General features: G+C 51.5%; 1 protein-coding gene across 1 annotated transcript in view; it reads left to right on the forward strand.

The window, feature by feature from the left end:
• Positions 1-6,300: 6,300 nt before the first annotated feature.
• Positions 6,301-21,847, forward strand: part of plekhg4 (pleckstrin homology domain containing, family G (with RhoGef domain) member 4) — a 33,381-nt gene continuing 17,834 nt past the window's right edge. The window contains 11 exon segments of the mRNA XM_038701225.1: positions 6,301-6,997; positions 7,296-7,493; positions 7,787-10,247; positions 16,064-16,240; positions 16,574-16,697; positions 16,784-16,877; positions 17,305-17,391; positions 18,924-19,040; positions 19,386-19,484; positions 19,673-19,960; positions 20,593-20,715. Coding sequence (XP_038557153.1) covers positions 6,863-6,997; positions 7,296-7,493; positions 7,787-10,247; positions 16,064-16,240; positions 16,574-16,697; positions 16,784-16,877; positions 17,305-17,391; positions 18,924-19,040; positions 19,386-19,484; positions 19,673-19,960; positions 20,593-20,715 — 3,903 coding nt within the window. The 5' untranslated portion in view covers positions 6,301-6,862.

Here is a 21,847-nt window from a genome sequence, read left to right on the forward strand (position 1 = left end):
CCGTGTCCTCACCTCTCTCTCCCCTCACCTGTCTGTCTCTCTCTCCCCTCACCTGTCTGTCTCTCTCTCCCCTCACCTGTCTGTCTCTCTCTCCCCTCACCTGTCTGTCTCTCTCTCCCCTCACCTGTCTGTCTCTCTCTCTCCTCACCTGTCTGTCTCTCTCTCTCCTCACCTCTCTCCTCACCTGTCTGTCTCTCTCTCTCCTCACCTGTGTCTCTCTCTCTCCCCCCTCCTGTCTCTCTCTCTCCTCACCTGTCTGTCTCTCTCTCCCCCTCACCTCTCTCTCCCTCTCTCTCTCTCTCTCCTCACCTGTCTGTCTCTCTCTCTCCCCTCACCTGTCTCTCTCCCCTCACCTGTCTCTCCCTCACCTCTCTCTCTCCTCACCTGTCTGTCTCTCTCCCTCACCTCTCTCTCCCCTCACCTGTCTCTCTCTCCCTCACCTCTCTCTCTCCCCTCACCTGTCTCTCTCTCTCTCTCTCCCCTCACCTGTCTCTCTCTCTCCCTCTCTCTTTCCTCACCTGTCTGTCTCTCTCTCTCCTCACCTGTCTGTCTCTCTCTCCCCTCACCTGTCTGTCTCTCTCTCTCCTCACCTGTCTGTCTCTCTCTCTCCTCCCCTCTCTCCTCACCTGTCTGTCTCTCTCTCTCCTCACCTGTGTCTCTCTCTCTCCCCCCTCCTGTCTCTCTCTCTCTCCTCACCTGTCTGTCTCTCTCTCCCCTCACCTCTCTCTCCTCTCTCTCCCTCTCTCTCTCTCTCTCCTCACCTGTCTGTCTCTCTCTCTCTCTCACCTGTCCCTCACCTCTCTCTCACCTCTCTCTCCCTCACCTGTCTCTCTCCCCTCACCTCTCTCTCCCTCACCTCTCTCTCTCCTCACCTGTCTGTCTCTCTCTCTCTCCTCACCTGTCCCTCTCTCTCCCTCACCTCTCTCTCCCCTCACCTGTCTCTCTCTCCCTCACCTCTCTCTCTCCCCTCACCTGTCTCTCTCTCTCTCTCTCCCCTCACCTGTCTCTCTCTCTCCTCTCTCTTTCCTCACCTGTCTGTCTCTCTCTCTCCTCACCTGTCTGTCTCTCTCTCTCCCCCTCGTCTGTCTCTCTCTCTCTCACCTGTCTCTCTCTCTCTCCCTCACCCCTCCCTGTCTCTCTCTCCCCTCACCCCTCCCTGTCTCTCTCTCCTCACCTGTCTGTCTCTCTCCTCACCTGTCTGTCTCTCTCTCCTCACCTGTCTGTCTCTCTCCCCCCTCACCTGTCTCTCTCTCCCCCTCACCTTTCTACCTCTCTCTCTCCCTCTCTCTCTCTCTGTCTCTCCCCCTCTCCCTCTCTCCTCACCTGTGTCTCTCTCTCTCTCCCTCTCTCTCCTCACCTGTGTCTCTCTCTCTCTCCTCACCTGTCTCTCTCTCTCTCTCTCTCTCTCTCACCTGTCTGTCGGCTGTGATGCAGCATACAGAGACAGAGGAGAGTAAAGGTAAAGGAGAGTGCTACCTGTAGTTCAGACGTGTGCTGAAACAGCTGGAGAGTCTGAACGCCGCACAGATCAGCTGATCAGAGGCAGTGGCCGCTCGATCAGACTGTGTGGTCACGCTGAATGAGCTGGATGTTTTGTGACAGCGCTGGTTTCTGTAACATTCCTGAAAGCATTATCTGTGGAAACATCAGCCAGGTACGCCGTCTCATCTCACACCTCGTGTTTCCCCCAGAATGCACTGCTGGGTCTGTTCCTCCTTCATTCAGCTTCCATTCCTGCTCGTCATTCATCGAGCCAGATACGATCAGACAGATGAAGCTTTCATCTCTCGGTCTCTGAACAAGCTGCAGCAGGTAACCGCAGGTAAAAATAGACGAGAGCTCTTCATCAAACGGATTAATCTCTGCTGCAGATGGAGAACAACACGTCCTTTTCACACGCCGCCGTCTTACCTCAGTTCATAGTAATTAAGAAAACCGGGGGTCGTCGGTGTTCCTAGTCCTGCGTGTGATCTGTAAAGTCAGAATGTTTCCCCCCAGGTCACCTGATACAATCAGCACAGGAAGGTTCAGCAAGGGCCGAGTCACAAACTTCCTCTCCGGCTGATCGAGAACAGGTCACGTTCTGTTGTGTTGTGATGCAGATCGTCCTCTGAGGATCTAGTTCATTTCGTCTGTACTTAAACGGACGGTAACCTAAGCATCCTCGTCTCGTTCTCTCTGGCGTTCCTGCCACGCCGCTGTAAACAGTCAACCTGCTGAACGGCGTCAAGCTGTTTATGGTTGATCCATAAACATGCAGCGGGTCAGGAACCTGGAACCAGGCTCTCTCCGTCTCTCTGGGGAAACCAGGTTTGTGTCCTTCACTGATCACAGAAGCCTGACGTCTCACAAACTGGATGAAACTGTGAAAACATGTTGATCCAGCGGTGGATTTCACAAACAGCCTGTTTTTATTCCAGGCCGGACGGTGATGCTCAGCCACATCACAGCCGCACGGCTCAGGGGAAGAAACAGGAAGTGGTTTTATCTCCCAGCTGCCCGAGCAGATGAGCCGAGCGTGTGAGAGAGACTGAACGGTCTGAATGACATGAGGTTGAGGTGGCGTCCACATCTGCTCTGTTTTGGGTTTTCCGCATGAATTCTCCCTGAAAAAATAAAACTGCAAAAGCAGGAGAGCTAAGGCTTCTGGTGTTCAGGTCTTCACGTTGTACGCTCGTGGTGACGCCGGTACGTTACGTGCAGTGAAAACTCGTGATGGCCAGATGAGTGGCGTCAGAGGAGCAGAGTACTTGAACACATATATAAATACAGCCGAAGCCAAATTTAATGAGAAGATTTGCAAGGCATTTTTTCCATTTTTTTATTTATTTTTTTCGGTAAAATTTAATCTGTCTTTTGACTTATTAGGCCGAACGCCCAAAGATCTTTTTTTGCTATTTCATTTTGATGGCCGAACATTCATCCCTGCTTTAACATAGTGTAGCAGACAGGAACTGAGATGATACCTAAAGCAAAACATACAGAACTACGCACTTATAAAATTGAGCACAACTAAAACATTGTTCATATAACTTGTGGAGAAAGATCTTGTTCATGCCACTTAACGGCGGCACGACAGCTGGCCTGTTCTCTCACTGTGTTCACTGGTAGGGGTCGAAGGTCACGTCTCCTGTGGGTCTTTCCCCATAGAGCTCCTCCCCCCGTGCTGTTTCACCATGATTGGTTACTAAAAAGGTCGTGGCCTCACCCTTTAGGAGCCCTGACCCCTCTCAGGGTTAGTTTGTTCAGATACCTGTGCACCTCAGTCACTGGCGAGGAGGATCCTGACGCAGCCTGACTGTGACCCTGTTCTTTGCTGCGCCCTCGTCCTCCACGCCCAGCAGGAACTGTTTTTTCAGTCGGGTGGAGACGGTTCATTAAAACCAGCTGAACCTGAGAGATAGTTAATCTGAGATGATGACACAGCGTCGCACCAAAACACACTCACACCACGTTAATGTGGGCTGTGGTTTATCCGCCAGCTGTTTCCCATTTCAACGTTTTCTCTAATGTTGTGTCACCATGGAAACTTGGGACTGCAGGTTCACGTCCTGACCACCAGTGCACTACAATACCCATGAGCCTCGGCTGCTGTGGCTATGGTCAGAGAGCGCCGCAGTTACTGACTTCATCAGGAACTGGTCCAGAATCTGAGCGTGACCTGATTTAAACTGCAGCTCTCTGTAAGCAGAACACGAAGCTCTGTGATTGGACGTTTGTTTGGTGAAATGCACCCTGGGAATCGTAGTTGACTTCTCTTTGACGCAGATGTTTTCTGACACAGTTGTTGATCTTTTGTTTTAATGATTCATCAGGAGGGTTTCAGGCCCGTCTCGTCGTCGTCGTCCAGTTTACAGAACCCGAACTACGTAGGAATACGTAGCTCCTCCCACCCAGCAGCTGTAGATAAACTCCAGGTAACAACAGGTGTTTCAGGTGAAACTGACCCAAACACAACACAGTCATATTAATGTTATTATAAGACTTATAATAATGTTGTGTCACAGCGTCCTGTTGGAATTATTGACACACGCCCATCAGGTTTATCTGGCCTCTCCTGTTAGTCACGCCTCAACTCGTCCAATAGGAAGGAGGAACCCGGTGCTGGAGTTCTCCCAGGTGGAGAGCTGATTCAGACAGACGTTTCACAGTTTGATCACCTGAAAATCACCAAAGATGACGCCGAGCGTCTGTCCAACGCTCCTGTTACTGCAGGAGGAGTTAGGGCAACACGATCCATTTCAATCATCAATAACTGTTTGGTTTTTCAATATAAAAATGTGAGACCGCTGCCAGTAGAGATAGAGACCACCCTGAAACATTTCAAACCTGAGAGACTATAAAGAAATTTAAATTTATTATTCATTTAATAATTAAATTAGCACAGTGAAGGTTGTCATTTTAACAGTTGTCTCATTTCTGAATTCATCTGTCCTGGACGTGCTCTCACAGCTGCTACTTGTTCTCTGTAATGTTCAGATGGGATCGCGACACCCCAGATTGTTCACAACTGTTATAACAGCAGAGCTTTGGTATTTATAGAAGGATAGTTTTTCTGTTCCTGCTGCTGTCTGAAGGCTCAGCAGAGGAAGGAACTTGGTTGGAAATCCACTGGTTCGACCTCTAACCTTCTAATTGGCTGTTTGTTTAGACGTTAACCTTGGAAATGAGGCTTTTTCTGCGTTGGTACGTGAGCAGGAGCCAAATGAAACGTCGTGAAGCTGAAAGAAAGCAAAATTAAAACGTGTGTTTTCTCCCAGGACTCTGGTCTGTGGAGGATAATGAAGTTATTATTCAGCAGGGCCTCAGAGTGGGTGGCCCCTCTCAGTCTCCCATGGGAACCTCACTCAGCCTGCTTTGATGTACCTCACCCCCCCCCCCCCCAAAAACCAAGGCAGTCTTAATACTGTAATCCTCACATGTATATACTGCTGCTATAGGCCCCCCCTTGTAAGACAATTTTGTACATTTTAAAGTTAAATGCATTAATTTGGTGCAAAATGAAGAGGTTATCTATGAAGAACTGTGCACTCCTGTAAACAATGTTGTGCTCTAATAAACTATTTGACCATAAACCCATTGTAGAGCTTTAAATGGTGTCGAAACAGCAACAGTTCAACAAATTTGTTTAATGTTTTTCCAAAAACCCTAAGTCAAAGAATAGAAACTAGAGTAAGTAATTTCCCTAACATTTTATTGTTGTTGTTTTTTTAACGGACACATGTAATATGTTTTATACTTTCTGTGAATACAATCCAATTAATAGAATTTCCATCCTGTACAGTTGTCTTATTTTGAAAAACGGACGTTGTCACATGTGTTTCCTCCTCACGCTAAATTCATCCAGTCCGACCCGGTTTGATAAATAATGTTGTAACATGAAGACTTCACAGCCTCTCTTCATACTAAAGAGACAAACTGACAGGATAAAGTCTCTAACCTGCCTGTCAGCTCGCTCTGGGCCGCTTCACTTACCGTAAAGGCTTGAATACGTGTGCACTCCAAATCTAGGTGCTGCTAGCTTAATCTCCTTCTCAGAAACGAGTGACAGAAACAGACCGTTACTGTAGTTACCTAAAAAAACAAAAAAAAAGACAAAAGAAAAAACAAAAGTGGTTGTCTGGAGTCGGATGCCAAAGTGTATGAGCGTGCGAGCTCACAGCAGCGCCCACAAAACACAATGTTAGAGGTCTGAAATGTTTTTATGTAAAAATAGTTTATTAAATTAAATAACTGGACTGTGGCGAGGCGCCATGGTCTCGTTCAGTGATGGGAAACACTGCTCTTCAACAATAATACAATGTTCAATAAATGTTTGATTAAATTAATTAGAATCATGAACGAATCAGCACTTAATTCTTCTATGAACATTTTTATTTTGTTACTGAAGTCAGATTTTATCAGAACGGTTCTGAATATTCTGCCTAAGGTTGGTTTAATGATCCTCTGTATGGCATCAAGTGTTTGTTCTGACCGGAAAGAAAAGTTTAAAACCACATTAACTTTCACTCAGGAGCAAAAATCAGAATTTAAACCTGAAATGTTTTATCCTGGTAACCTTTTGGCCGTATCGCCCAGCGTGATGTTGCACAGAACCGGACCTGCTGCGCTCTGTGGCCGGTCTCTACGTTACTGTTTTCAGTTTGTGTTGTGACCCTTTTTGAAATGTGTTTATCTCGGAGCCTCAGCTCGTGATCTGTCATGTCTGTCGGCCACCGAGCCTTCCAGTACAGACCTCCCCCCCCCCGGTGTCATCTGATACCCTGCTGCTAATTTTGGCCTCAGCACTACATTTGGCTGCCAGCTGTGTGTGTGAATCGTGCTGAGCCGAGTCACGTCCAGAATATTCAGCCCAGCAGAGAGGAGAGCGCTGACGACACTGGAAGCAAACTGGCAGCTGATCTCCACCGAGATGCAGGTCTGTAGACCCGCTGCAGGATCAGTTTAACCCCTTTAGTAGATGCGGCAGATTCTGCTCAGGTGCCGTTACTCTTTACTGCTACACAGGCTTTTTGTAAAAGCTGTGGTCTGTGTGCATGATGGCGAGCAGGTGTTTATCCACGAGGCAGCGTTCAGTATGAGTTAAAGTTTGCTCTGAGAGACGTGTTCAGAATATCTGTAGAGATGGAGCAGTGGAGCCTCTGACGGTCTGTCAGAGAGCCGGCCGGAGCCAGACGCCGTGTGCCGGGTGATATTTTTACCTGACTGGTCTCTGCTGCCTCCAGACCAGCGGATCCAGTTACACTTCCTGCTCTCACCGCGGCAGACGGGGCCTCCCGGCCACACCTCCAGGGCCTGCCGGGCGTGCTCTCAGCGGTTAGCCTGAAATGTTGAACTTGTTTTTTGACTTTGCACTGAAAGAATGAACACGAGGCGTATGAGAACCAACGGAGACCGGCAGCTGAGTATGGACACTGCTGAGACCAGCTACTGCTTCTGCTACCTGGATCAGGGGACTCGCCTGTCTGACCTGCAGACTGCCGCTGACTGTCTGCAGGTCAGTTCCACTGTGAGTCTGTTGTAACCTTTCAAATGAACCTGGACTAACCTGAACCCTCAGTGAGTTCATGGTTTTTCACACTACAGGTGTTTTGGGTCGGAGGACAGGGGCAAGGTCACGTGACTTTATTATCTGCAGTTTCGCACTGGGATTAAAAAATATCTTATCTGAATCAATGCAATGATGAATCCTGTTGCTTTAGTTTGAACCTGAGTTCTTGTGGTCTTGGACCCGGTGCTGACTCTGGTGGCCCTGTTTGTCTGACCCTCCTCCTTCTCTGTCCTTTTCCTCTCAGGACTCTGAGTCTTTGGACCGCTGCATCCAGACTGCTCTGTCAGACCTCTACCCGCCCTTCCAGGCCACATCCCCGACTGTCCTCTGTCAGGTCCTCAGCGTGGTGCAGAGCTGCTACAGAGGAGACGGCCTTCGCTACCTGATCCACTTCCTGTTGCCCGCAAAGCAGCTGTTAGCCAACCTGCAGCAAGACGCCTGCGTGAGTATACGGGGAGGGTATACGTACTGGGGGGGGGGGGAGCCTTCGACGCTGTCTGTGGAGCAGGAGTCAGTGCTGCAGACCCTTTTACTGTGGTCACGGTCCAATCGATCGTCGGCTCACCTGCCTCTCCTCCATTCTGTGTTTTGGGTTTTTGTTCTGGAGTTGTGGTTCACATGACGGAGGAGTCAGGAGAATAACGCCTGCCTGACCCTCTGTTTCAAGCTGAAAAATTTCAATTTCAATTTTTAATTGATCCTAATCTTCTCTCCTCCTCCTCCTCCTCCTCTCAGCTGCAGTACTGTGGTCTGCTGTTTCGCCATGAAGGCTGGCCTCTGTGCGTCCATGAGAAGGTAGCGGTTCAGCTCTGTCCTCTGGACCAACGCCTCCTCCGTCCAGGAGACTTCTACCTGCTGGTTTCTCCTCCTGCTGCTGTTCCTCGTCCTCAAGCACGCAGCGCCTCCTGTCGGAGCGCCGTGTCCTCCTCCCCCCGCCTGCTCGTGTGCAGCGTGTCGGCCGGCAGCCGTCATGTGGAGCAGCAGGAGGTGTCGGAGATAGCCCTGCGGTCCATCTTCAGCATGGCCTGGCTGGACTCTGTTAACAGGGAGAGGGAGCAGCGAGGAGCATCCAGGCTGGAGCGCTGCCTCCTCTCTGCCCACGGAGACGTCTTCAGGGTCCCGTGGGAGGACCTGGTCTATCCACAGTTCATCAGCCGGCCCCGGACCTCCCTGAAGGAGGATAAGGAGTCGTCCGTTAAGGATGGAGATGCGTTAATTAATGCATCTCACAATCCGTGTAGCGACAGGAGACAGGATGTACAGCTCCTCCCAGCTACAAAAACTGACCAATCAGCAGCGAGCAGTGAGGGCGAGGACTCGGAGGGCGAGTACGTGGAGCTGATGGAGCTCCCGCTGCCTCGCTTCTCCCCTCAGAAAGGCTCCTTAACCCAGTCCATCAGTCTGCAGCACCGAGCCAGAACCAGCGCACACTGCGCCACGCACACACCTCAACACGCACCTCAACACACCCACTCCACCACGCACACACCTCAACACGCACCTCAAGACGCACACTCCGCCACGCACACACCTCAACAAACCCACTCCACCACGCACACACCTCAACACACCCACACCTCCACGCACACACCTCAACACGCACCTCAAGACGCACACTCCGCCACGCACACACCTCAACAAACCCACTCCACCACGCACACACCTCAACACACCCACACCTCCACGCACACACCTCAACACGCACCTCAAGACGCACTCTCCGCCACGCACACACCTCAAGACGCACTCTCCGCCACGCACACACCTCAAGACGCACTCTCCGCCACGCACACACCTCAAGACGCACTCTCCGCCACGCACACACCTCAACACACCCACTCCGCCACGCACACACCTCAAGACGCACTCTCCGCCACGCACACACCTCAAGACGCACTCTCCGCCACGCACACACCTCAAGACGCACTCTCCGTCACGCACACACCTCAACACACACCGACTGACGCTACGACACACTCCGCCAGTAACACACACGCCATTTCCCACGCTGGGCTGTGCTCCAGGCTCCTCGAGGAGAACCTCAGCCAGGACTCCTGTGGACCCGTCATCCTCACCCCCATCTCCCCCACCTCCTCCTCTGCTCCTCCTGAAGTCGTGGGAACCTCCAGCTGTCAGTCGGAGCGCTGGACGTCTCAGGAGCAAAGAGGAGGTACTGACTCAGGCGGGAGTCTGAAGCTAAACACTGAACCTGCAAACTGCACAGAGCAGAGAGAGGAAGAGGAGGAGGTGGAGGAGAGCAAGGAGGAGGTGGCAGTGAAAGAGCGAGGGAAAGAGGAGGAGCTGAGGGAGAAGGAGAAAGGGAAGCATGACATGGTGGTTGATGAGGATGAGGAAATGGAAGAAGAGCTGAAGTGTAGTAGGGATGAAGATTTACTGTTGTGCACACACACTGCTGAGGAGGGAGGAGAAAGGGAGGAGGAGGAGGAGGAGGAGGAGGGAAATGAATGTGAAGAGACAGAGGGTGAGGAAGAGTTGGATGAGGAGGGAGGCGATGAGTTTGAGGAGGTGGAGCTAGAAGAGGAAGTTCAAGTTAGAATCGTGCAGCAGAGTCAAGGAAGGAGGGTGGAGGAGGAGCAAATGATGACGGAAGACAAGAGAGGAGGAGAAGGGGAAGATGATGACAGAGGTGAACAAAGGCGCACAGATGAGGAGGCTGGCTCATGTACGAACACGAGCTCTGAGGACTCTGATTGTGAAAAGAACAGACAATACACAGTGGAGTCCAACACACAACACTCTGAGGACTCTTATTCTGAAAATAATACACAGCATACACAGTCTGAAGACACTTATTCTGAAAACACACTACAAATGCACAATGAGAACTCTTATTCTGAAAATAATACACAGCATATACAGTCTGAAGACACTTATTCTGAAAACACACTACAAATGCACAATGAGAACTCTTATTCTGAAAATAATACACAGCATACACATTCTCAGGGCACTGATTCTGAAAACAAAAAACAACTAGCACACTCTGAGGACTCTAATTCTGAAAACAACGCACTACAGACACACATGGAGGAGTCTAACACACCAGCGATGGATCCAGACTCACTTCCGTCTGAAAGTGGACAGGAAAGGCCGGAGGAGGAAGACGAGGAAGAAGAGGAGCAGTGCAGCTGTGAGGAGGTTGGTGGAGGAAGAACTACAGAGCTTCAGACTGAAGGTACAGAAACCTGTTTCCCCTCTCAATCCTTCCCTCTTTTCTGCTTTTCATCCCACAAACCATCAGACTCTTTCTATCACCTCCTCCTCTGATTCGCTGAATTAGTCCTCCTCCTCCTCCTCCTCCTCCTCCTCCTCCTCACCTTCATCCTCAGTAAAAACACACACTGACCTTCACCTCCTGTTCTAACTCTAAACACACTGCCGTTTGGAAGGAAGTTAGGTAGGAGTGACGGGAGGCGGCCCGTTGGTGAACTGGTTTATTAGTGGACTAGTTAGAGGACTGCAGGTCAGCTGGTTAGAGGACTGCAGGTCAGCTGGTTAGAGGACTAGTTAGAGGACTGCAGGTCAGCTGGTTAGAGGACTGCAGGTCAGCTGGTTAGAGGACTAGTTAGAGGACTGCAGGTCAGCTGGTTAGAGGACTGCAGGTCAGCTGGTTAGAGGACTGCAGGTCAGCTGGTTAGAGGACTAGTTAGAGGACTGCAGGTCAGCTGGTTAGAGGACTGCAGGTCAGCTGGTTAGAGGACTAGTTAGAGGACTGCAGGTCAGCTGGTTAGAGGACTGCAGGTCAGCTGGTTAGAGGACTAGTTAGAGGACTGCAGGTCAGCTGGTTAGAGGACTGCAGGTCAGCTGGTTAGAGGACTAGTTAGAGGACTGCAGGTCAGCTGGTTAGAGGACTGCAGGTCAGCTGGTTAGTGGACTGCAGGTCAGCTGGTTAGAGGACTAGTTAGAGGACTGCAGGTCAGCTGGTTAGTGGACTGCAGGTCAGCTGGTTAGAGGACTGCAGGTCAGCTGGTTAGAGGACTGCAGGTCAGCTGGTTAGTGGACTGCAGGTCAGCTGGTTAGTGGACTGCAGGTCAGCTGGTTAGAGGACTGCAGGTCAGCTGGTTAGTGGACTGCAGGTCAGCTGGTTAGAGGACTAATTAGAGGACTGCAGGTCAGCTGGTTAGAGGACTGGTTAGAGGACTGCAGGTCAGCTGGTTAGAGGACTAGTTAGAGGACTGCAGGTCAGCTGGTTAGAGGACTAATTAGAGGACTGCAGGTCAGCTGGTTAGATGACTAGTTAGAGGACTGCAGGTCAGCTGGTTAGAGGACTGCAGAGCAGCTGGTTAGAGGACTGCAGGTCAGCTGGTTAGAGGACTGCAGGTCAGCTGGTTAGAGGACTGCAGGTCAGCTGGTTAGAGGACTGCAGGTCAGCTGGTTAGAGGACTGCAGGTCAGCTGGTTAGAGGACTAGTTAGAGGACTGCAGGTCAGCTGGTTAGAGGACTGCAGGTCAGCTGGTTAGAGGACTGCAGGTCAGCTGGTTAGAGGACTGCAGGTCAGCTGGTTAGAGGACTAGTTAGAGGACTGCAGGTCAGCTGGTTAGAGGACTGCAGAGCAGCTGGTTAGAGGACTGCAGGTCAGCTGGTTAGAGGACTGCAGGTCAGCTGGTTAGAGGACTAGTTAGAGGACTGCAGGTCAGCTGGTTAGAGGACTGCAGGTCAGCTGGTTAGTGGACTGCAGGTCAGCTGGTTAGAGGACTAGTTAGAGGACTGCAGGTCAGCTGGTTAGAGGACTGCAGGTCAGCTGGTTAGAGGACTAGTTAGAGGACTGCAGGTCAGCTGGTTAGAGGACTGCAGGTCAGCTGGTTAGTGGACTGCAGGTCAGCTGGTTAGAGGACTGCAGGTCAGCTGGTTAGAGGACTAGTTAGAGGACTGCAGGTCAGCTGGTTAGAGGACTGCAGGTCAGCTGGTTAGTGGACTGCAGGTCAGCTGGTTAGTGGACTGCAGGTCAGCTGGTTAGAGGACTGCAGGTCAGCTGGTTAGTGGACTGCAGGTCAGCTGGTTAGAGGACTGCAGGTCAGCTGGTTAGTGGACTGCAGGTCAGCTGGTTAGAGGACTGCAGGTCAGCTGGTTAGAGGACTGCAGGTCAGCTGGTTAGAGGACTAGTTAGAGGACTGCAGGTCAGCTGGTTAGAGGACTGCAGGTCAGCTGGTTAGTGGACTGCAGGTCAGCTGGTTAGAGGACTAGTTAGAGGACTGCAGGTCAGCTGGTTAGTGGACTGCAGGTCAGCTGGTTAGTGGACTGCAGGTCAGCTGGTTAGTGGACTGCAGGTCAGCTGGTTAGTGGACTGCAGGTCAGCTGGTTAGAGGACTGCAGGTCAGCTGGTTAGAGGACTAGTTAGAGGACTGCAGGTCAGCTGGTTAGTGGACTGCAGGTCAGCTGGTTAGAGGACTGCAGGTCAGCTGGTTAGAGGACTGCAGGTCAGCTGGTTAGTGGACTGCAGGTCAGCTGGTTAGAGGACTGGTTAGAGGACTGCAGGTCAGCTGGTTAGAGGACTAATTAGAGGACTGCAGGTCAGCTGGTTAGAGGACTGGTTAGAGGACTGCAGGTCAGCTGGTTAGAGGACTAGTTAGAGGACTGCAGGTCAGCTGGTTAGAGGACTAATTAGAGGACTGCAGGTCAGCTGGTTAGAGGACTAGTTAGAGGACTGCAGGTCAGCTGGTTAGAGGACTGCAGAGCAGCTGGTTAGAGGACTAGTTAGAGGACTGCAGGTCAGCTGGTTAGAGGACTGCAGAGCAGCTGGTTAGAGGACTGCAGGTCAGCTGGTTAGAGGACTAGTTAGAGGACTGCAGGTCAGCTGGTTAGAGGACTAGTTAGAGGACTGCAGGTCAGCTGGTTAGTGGACTGCAGGTCAGCTGGTTAGAGGACTGCAGGTCAGCTGGTTAGAGGACTAGTTAGAGGACTGCAGGTCAGCTGGTTAGAGGACTGCAGGTCAGCTGGTTAGTGGACTGCAGGTCAGCTGGTTAGAGGACTGCAGGTCAGCTGGTTAGAGGACTAGTTAGAGGACTGCAGGTCAGCTGGTTAGAGGACTGCAGGTCAGCTGGTTAGTGGACTGCAGGTCAGCTGGTTAGTGGACTGCAGGTCAGCTGGTTAGTGGACTGCAGGTCAGCTGGTTAGAGGACTGCAGGTCAGCTGGTTAGAGGACTAGTTAGAGGACTGCAGGTCAGCTGGTTAGTGGACTGCAGGTCAGCTGGTTAGAGGACTGCAGGTCAGCTGGTTAGAGGACTGCAGGTCAGCTGGTTAGTGGACTGCAGGTCAGCTGGTTAGAGGACTGGTTAGAGGACTGCAGGTCAGCTGGTTAGAGGACTAATTAGAGGACTGCAGGTCAGCTGGTTAGAGGACTGGTTAGAGGACTGCAGGTCAGCTGGTTAGAGGACTAGTTAGAGGACTGCAGGTCAGCTGGTTAGAGGACTAATTAGAGGACTGCAGGTCAGCTGGTTAGAGGACTAGTTAGAGGACTGCAGGTCAGCTGGTTAGAGGACTGCAGAGCAGCTGGTTAGAGGACTAGTTAGAGGACTGCAGGTCAGCTGGTTAGAGGACTGCAGAGCAGCTGGTTAGAGGACTGCAGGTCAGCTGGTTAGAGGACTGCAGGTCAGCTGGTTAGAGGACTGCAGGTCAGCTGGTTAGAGGACTGCAGGTCAGCTGGTTAGAGGACTGCAGGTCAGCTGGTTAGAGGACTGCAGGTCAGCTGGTTAGAGGACTGCAGGTCAGCTGGTTAGAGGACTGCAGGTCAGCTGGTTAGAGGACTGCAGGTCAGCTGGTTAGAGGACTGCAGGTCAGCTGGTTAGAGGACTAGTTAGAGGACTGCAGGTCAGCTGGTTAGAGGACTGCAGGTCAGCTGGTTAGAGGACTGCAGGTCAGCTGGTTAGAGGACTGCAGGTCAGCTGGTTAGAGGACTAGTTAGAGGACTGCAGGTCAGCTGGTTAGAGGACTGCAGAGCAGCTGGTTAGAGGACTGCAGAGCAGCTGGTTAGAGGACTGCAGGTCAGCTGGTTAGAGGACTGCAGGTCAGCTGGTTAGAGGACTAGTTAGAGGACTGCAGGTCAGCTGGTTAGTGGACTGCAGGTCAGCTGGTTAGAGGACTAGTTAGAGGACTGCAGGTCAGCTGGTTAGAGGACTGCAGGTCAGCTGGTTAGAGGACTAGTTAGAGGACTGCAGGTCAGCTGGTTAGAGGACTGCAGGTCAGCTGGTTAGTGGACTGCAGGTCAGCTGGTTAGAGGACTGCAGGTCAGCTGGTTAGAGGACTAGTTAGAGGACTGCAGGTCAGCTGGTTAGAGGACTGCAGGTCAGCTGGTTAGTGGACTGCAGGTCAGCTGGTTAGTGGACTGCAGGTCAGCTGGTTAGTGGACTGCAGGTCAGCTGGTTAGTGGACTGCAGGTCAGCTGGTTAGAGGACTGCAGGTCAGCTGGTTAGTGGACTGCAGGTCAGCTGGTTAGAGGACTGCAGGTCAGCTGGTTAGAGGACTAGTTAGAGGACTGCAGGTCAGCTGGTTAGAGGACTGCAGGTCAGCTGGTTAGAGGACTAGTTAGAGGACTGCAGGTCAGCTGGTTAGAGGACTGCAGGTCAGCTGGTTAGTGGACTGCAGGTCAGCTGGTTAGAGGACTGCAGGTCAGCTGGTTAGAGGACTAATTACAGGACTGCAGGTCAGCTGGTTAGAGGACTAGTTAGAGGACTGCAGGTCAGCTGGTTAGAGGACTAGTTAGAGGACTGCAGGTCAGCTGGTTAGTGGACTGCAGGTCAGCTGGTTAGAGGACTGCAGGTCAGCTGGTTAGAGGACTAGTTAGAGGACTGCAGGTCAGCTGGTTAGAGGACTGCAGGTCAGCTGGTTAGAGGACTGCAGGTCAGCTGGTTAGAGGACTAGTTAGTGGACTGCAGGTCAGCTGGTTAGAGGACTGCAGGTCAGCTGGTTAGAGGACTGCAGGTCAGCTGGTTAGAGGACTAGTTAGAGGACTGCAGGTCAGCTGGTTAGTGGACTGCAGGTCAGCTGGTTAGAGGACTGCAGGTCAGCTGGTTAGAGGACTGCAGGTCAGCTGGTTAGAGGACTAGTTAGAGGACTGCAGGTCAGCTGGTTAGAGGACTGCAGGTCAGCTGGTTAGAGGACTAATTACAGGACTGCAGGTCAGCTGGTTAGAGGACTAATTACAGGACTGCAGGTCAGCTGGTTAGAGGACTGCAGGTCAGCTGGTTAGAGGACTAATTAGAGGACTGCAGGTCAGCTGGTTAGAGGACTAGTTAGAGGACTGCAGGTCAGCTGGTTAGAGGACTGCAGGTCAGCTGGTTAGAGGACTAGTTGGAGGTTGGCTGGTTAGTGGACTAGTTAGAGGACTAGTTAGAGGACTGCAGGTCAGCTGGTTAGAGGACTAGTTGGAGGTTGGCTGGTTAGTGGACTAGTTAGAGGACTGCAGGTCAGCTGATTAGAGGACTGCAGGTCGGCTGGTTAGTGGACTAGTTAGAGGACTAGTTAGAGGACTGCAGGTCAGCTGGTTAGAGGACTAGTTGGAGGTTGGCTGGTTAGTAGGGCTCGACCTGAATATTTGATTGTTGGGTACACATTCGATTTTCAATTTTGGGATTCGAATATTGATTTTTTTTCGCCTGACCTCCGCCCACAGCAGTAAACTTAATGCTCCAGTTCACATCAACGGGAAACCAGAATGAAGCCCTCAGCTCTGTCTGTAATCTGAGTGATGGCAGCGTGGCAGTTATGGGGTTTCGGAACATTTAGTAGGCTTTTAAAAAAAGGTCTTGTTACTTTCTGCTACCGTAAACGGTGCTCATCCCGTCTGCTCTCTCTGGTCTGCGTCGGCGCGACATGGAGTCACGTTTTTGGGGGTGTGCGCGTCAGGCAGGTGTACGTTCAGTGCAGAAGTATAAACTGGCCTCAGTGAGGTTCTCCCGTCTTTAAAGGTCTGTTGGAGGGTAAAGAGCTGGTTTTGGGGTTTATGTGTTGTGTCACAGTGACGGTCCTCACAGGGTGTGCGTGTTCTCTCCTCAGGCCTCAGCAGTCTGTCTGCTGGTCCCAGTCCAACAGAACCAGAACAACCCGTAGCCTCTCCACAGCCGGACCAGTCAGCTGCTTCCTCAGCCCCAGTGAGGCTCACCCAGTCCTCCCAGTCCAAGCAATCCAGCTTCTACCGGTTGCTGCTGAGCTCTGGAGCCCTCTGTCTGCCAGGTGAGAAAAAACAGGTCTAGACCCGGAGCAGGTACTGACCCCGGAACAGACCGAGCTCGGGACTAAACCCAGACCAGGGTCAAGGCATGAAACGAGCTTCTGGTGGTTCTGAATGTCCACTTGAGTCCGGAGCTCCGAGCTTTGTTTTAGTGTGAAGCAGCGACGATCATGTGACTGATGGTGTTTGAAGCATGATGTCATCACCGGGACACACGGGTTCTGTAATGAGCCCTGATTAGATCCGATCAGGTTCACCGATAAAATGAAGTCTTGGTTCTGGTCCTGTTTCCTTGCAGCTCGATACATTTTTACACCTCCACCGTCTCTCTGCAGGAACCAGAGACCGCAGTGGCCGCGCTTTGCTGGCGGTCAGCACCACGAACACCGTGTGGTCGAACCCCGACTGTGACAGCGCAGAGCTGCTCCGCCTCCTGCTCTACTACACCTCCACCCTCAGGTAGGAACCCCCACCCGCTCCACCGCTCTCTCTCTCAGCTTACTGTACCGTGGTCCTCCTCTGACGTCACTTCTTGTGTGGAACAGGAAGGAGGTGGCAGCGTTGGGGCTGACGGTGCTGGTGGACGCCCGCAGAGCCGCTCCTGTCCCCGCCCTGTTCTCCGCCCTCAGGTCCCTACAGGTGAGTGTTTTTAAAGTTAGAGGAGGTAAAGTTCAGTGAGATGAAACGGATGAAGTCTCAAGACTCGGCTGTTCAGAGATGAAACTTTATAACGCTGTAGACGGGCGGGCAGACTAAGAAAGTCCAAACCACCGTCTCAATATTACAGTGCCGGGCTTCAAGTTGATTTGCATTTCATGTTTCACAAAGAACTTCTCAGGATGTTGTTTGAATATTGACACATGAGAACAGGTGGAAAATCATCAGGCTCAGGAGGTCAGGAGTCGTCCTCTCCCTGGTCCTGGTTTAAACCCCCTCCTGAGGGGACCAGCAGCAGCACGTCTTCGTCCTCTGGTCTCAGTGTTTCAGCTCCTTGTGAGGGAGGTGGGGGGTGAAAGCGACAGCTGATTAAAGACGAATCTTACTCTGAGTCTGTGTGTCTGTGCAGGAGAACGTACCAGGCTCCATCCACACTGTGTTCCTGCTGGTCAGCAAGGACTCGTCTCTGCGTCCGGACAGACCTGCAGCCACACAGGTAACGCCTGACACCTGGTTACTGTCGAAACCACACGTGTGTGCAGTAGGGACGGGTATCACTTCCGTCGATACCTTTTATGTTATCAACAGAAGCAGCCGGTATGGAGTAGAATTGAATCGTCTCCAGTCAAATCAGTACTTCAATCAATACTTTCTGTCACCAGATGGTAGCAGAAAATGACTTTGTGTGGTTTCACTTGCAGCCAAACACACAGAAAGAAAGAGAAGAGCAGCTTTTTCTCCTGCACCATAAACTGTGTAAATAAGGCTCTATGCTGATTTTAACAGCCGCTCACCTTCGGCTGCGTCTCAGGCGTGTTTCTCACCACAAGCTCGGCTTTCTGTTGTTTTTATCCTCTGAGATCATTTAACACGTCTCTGTACATTTTTATTTGCTGTTCCCATCACTTGTCACTGATCGATCGCTGCGTTCCATCACACCAGTTAAAGCTTTTGTGGCGCAGCAGCTGATTTTCCTGACGGAGCCTCCGGACCTAATCAGGACGAGCAGGATCTGATACAGTTCCCCTAAACTTTTACGTAACAGATATTTGAAACACGAAAAAAATAAAATAGATAACCTTGCTTGTCCATAAGAACAATAAAAATAATAATACGCTACCAATCAACTACTACAGCTTCAACAGGTGGCATATCAAGGTATCGAATGAAGTACTCTGTTGTCTGTGAAGTTTCTTAGTTATCCAACGAAGGTTGAGGTCAAGGGCAACTTGACTTGGTTGAAGATACTAGGAGACGTTTCGTCCCTCATCCGAGAGACTTCTTCAGTTCTGACTGACTAAATAAACTAAACCACTACACAAACGCATGGCTCAACACAGAAGGGCCAACTCCTCAGGTCAAGACTCTGCAGTCTACTTACATCTGAAGGACCGAGGACACCAGGTGCACATTTTAGACAAAGAGGATCGACTGTTTGAAAGAGGTGTCAAGGAAGCACCTACACCCGGGTTGAGAAGCCGTCGCTGAACAGAGGAGGGGGTCTACGCCACCACTTACCCCCCACTTTCATCACTTCGCAGGAAACTCGAGCATTTCCTCTTGGCTTCAGGTGAAGATGCCAACGATGGTCGTTCAGACTTGGCTCTCAGATGAGGGCCGAAATGTCTTCTTGGATCTTCAGCCAAGTCCAGTTGCCCTTGATTTAAACCTTCGTTGGATAAGTACTCTTTTGGTATTGGTATCACTTTAAGGGTACTGGTTTTGGTACTGGTGTCGTAACATTTTAATCGATACCCAGCCCTAGCGTGCAGCAGCTCAGTGATCAGACTTCTCCCCGACCTCTGATCTTATTTTGGATCTGCTTCCATCCAGCCGTTCTGCAGTCTGTAGTTCTGCACATGCTCTCACCTGGCTAAATATATCAACAGTCTCTGTCCAGGTGAAATCTACCTGAGGAAACCAGGTTTCTCTCCCCCCCCCCCTGCCTGCTAACAGAGAGCAGATTGTGGTTTTCATCATGTGACTGCACACAGCACGTACACACCGTGTGTGTTTCTGTGTGCGCAGGTGGAGGTGTTGAGCTCTCTGAAGTCTGTCCAGAAACACGTGGCGCTCCAGCAGCTTCCCGCAGAGTTCGGAGGGTCTTTCAGCTTCAGTCAGAGCAGCTGGCTCTGCTTCAGATCGGTCAGTACAAACACACAGACACTCTTATTCATGCTCTGATTGGACGACCACAGTCAGGTAGTTATCACAGGTGGCGCCCCTCCCCTCCACAGTGTTCTCCTGCTGTAGTTTTATGAAGCACACTTTGCTGTTCATAGTTTTTCTTTGCTTTTATGTTTCTGTTGGATCGAAATGTAACAGAACCCTCAGATCTTTGTCGATCCGCTTCTTTCGTCAGTGTTCTCACATGACTGTTCATAGTGAACCCACAGAGAGAGAATCGCCAACTCTTTCAGCTGCAGCTGTTTCTGCACATGACGTGTTAACGTGTGTGTGTGTGTGTGTGTGTGTGTGTGTGTCCGTCAGAGGGTGGAGCAGCTGACCAGTCAGTGTGAAAACGTCGTCAACCTCCTGCAGAAAACCATCAACATCCTGCAGTCCACACCTCTACCTGCTGCAGCTCAGGTAACACACACCTTTCTTTAACCTTCATGAGGTCACTGACTAATTACAAACACGCCTGTGACCACGTGAACAAACTGCAGGCCTGACCGTGAGCTGCAGATCATCATGCCGCTGGTTCGGTTCCTCAGCTCCGCCTCCCTTCGTGTCACACGGCCGGAGCGCTCAACAAACCTCCCTCTCTTTCCCAGGACGCCGAGCTGCTGTTGTCCAGGTACAAGGCGGTGATGCGTAGCATCCTCGAAGACAGCCGATTGGTACAGTTACAGCAGGAGGGCGGAGCCTCACTGTCGCGGCTCCGCAGGGAGGAGAGCAGCGTCAGAGAGACCGAAGATTACCGGGCGGCGATGGAGACGGTGTCGTCTCTGTACGAGGAGGTGGACGAGCTGCTGCACCGCCTGGTGATGCTGTCCAACTCCAGGACCCAGGAGCTGCACTTCATCCTGGAGTTCAGAAGCCTGGAGCAGGGCTTCACCGAGGTCAGTCTGAGCACGCTCAGTACGCACTCTGCTGACAGGAAGGTCATCGTGTTACTGTGAAGATTCAGACCTTTAGCACATTTCAGTCTGCAGTCCAGCCACACCTGTGACACCCTGCTGCTGAGGTGCATCACCTTGTTTCATCATGAGCCAACATGCTGTCTCTCAGGATCAGTTTGTGCACCAGAGAGCGAAAGGAAGTGAAATGTCTCCCACACCACAGATCTGCTCAGTCAGCCTCCAGTTCAGACAGCTGTTAGTGGCATCTGACACAAGGGCTGCGTTCAGACTGCAGGCCGCAGCGACCCAAACCCGATGATATGCCCATATGTGACTCAGATCTGATCTTTTTATGACGGTGTGAACAGGCCATGTCGCATCCATATGCGGCTCCAATCTGATAAATACGCTGCTATGATCCTGATGAGCTTTATGACTGAATAACATGTTGGAATATTAAAAAGACACCTTTGTGATATTTATTTTAATTGTTATATTAATGAACTGATCAAAAGAAAATAAAGGTTAGATTAATCAATTAAAAAGTCATGTTTAGGTGCAGCCCAGTTCCCAGAACCCCTTTTGGCTTTGCTGCTGTCTTACCAACTAGTAAAATCATACCTGTGTCTCAGGTGAGCTCCTGGCTGGAGGAGGTCGGGGAGGTTCGTCTGAAGAGTCTGAGTGAACCGGAGGATTCACTGGAGCTTCTGAACAAGAAGCAACACGACTTCAAAGATTTCCACACTACTGCATATGTAAGGCGCGCGCACACACACACACACACACACACACACACACACACACACACACACACACACACACTCAAACGGCCCTTTCCCCTGAGCTGGGCCCTAAAACCAGGTCTTAAACGGCCCTTTCCCTTGAGCTGGGCCCTAAAACCAGGTCTTAAACGGCCCTTTCCCCTGAGCTGGGCCCTAAAACCAGGTCTTAAACGGCCCTTTCCCCTGAGCTGGGCCCTAAAACCAGGTCTTAAACGGCCCTTTCTCCTGAGCTGGGCCCTAAAACCAGGTCTTAAACGGCCCTTTCCCCTGAGCTGGGCCCTAAAACCAGGTCTTAAACGGCCCTTTCCCTTGACCTGGGCCCTAAAACCAGGTCTTAAACGGCCCTTTCCCCTGAGCTGGGCCCTAAAACCAGGTCTTAAACGGCCCTTTCCCTTGACCTGGGCCCTAAAACCAGGTCTTAAACGGCCCTTTCCCCTGAGCTGGGCCCTAAAACCAGGTCTTAAACGGCCCTTTCCCCTGAGCTGGGCCCTAAAACCAGGTCTTAAACGGCCCTTTCCCCTTAGCTGGGCCCTAAAACCAGGTCTTAAACGGCCCTTTCCCTTGACCTGGGCCCTAAAACCAGGTCTTAAACGGCCCTTTCCCCTGAGCTGGGCCCTAAAACCAGGTCTTAAACGGCCCTTTCCCCTGAGCTGGGCCCTAAAACCAGGTCTTAAACGGCCCTTTCCCTTGAGCTGGGCCCTAAAACCAGGTCTTAAACGGCCCTTTCCCTTGAGCTGGGCCCTAAAACCAGGTCTTAAACGGCCCTTTCCCTTGACCTGGGCCCTAAAACCAGGTCTTAAACGGCCCTTTCCCCTGAGCTGGGTCCTAAAACCAGGTCTTAAACGGCCCTTTCCCCTGAGCTGGGCCCTAAAACCAGGTCTTAAACGGCCCTTTCCCTTGACCTGGGCCCTAAAACCAGGTCTTAAACGGCCCTTTCCCCTGAGCTGGGCCCTAAAACCAGGTCTTAAACGGCCCTTTCCCTTGACCTGGGCCCTAAAACCAGGTCTTAAACGGCCCTTTCCCTTGACCTGGGCCCTAAAACCAGGTCTTAAACGGCCCTTTCCCCTGAGCTGGGTCCTAAAACCAGGTCTTAAACGGCCCTTTC

The sequence above is a fragment of the Micropterus salmoides genome, unplaced genomic scaffold (genome assembly GCF_014851395.1).
Source record: "Micropterus salmoides isolate LMB-PRFRI ecotype aquatic unplaced genomic scaffold, ASM1485139v1 Ms_hic_scaffold_6, whole genome shotgun sequence".
In the NCBI taxonomy this organism is placed as follows: Eukaryota; Metazoa; Chordata; class Actinopteri; order Centrarchiformes; family Centrarchidae; genus Micropterus; species Micropterus salmoides.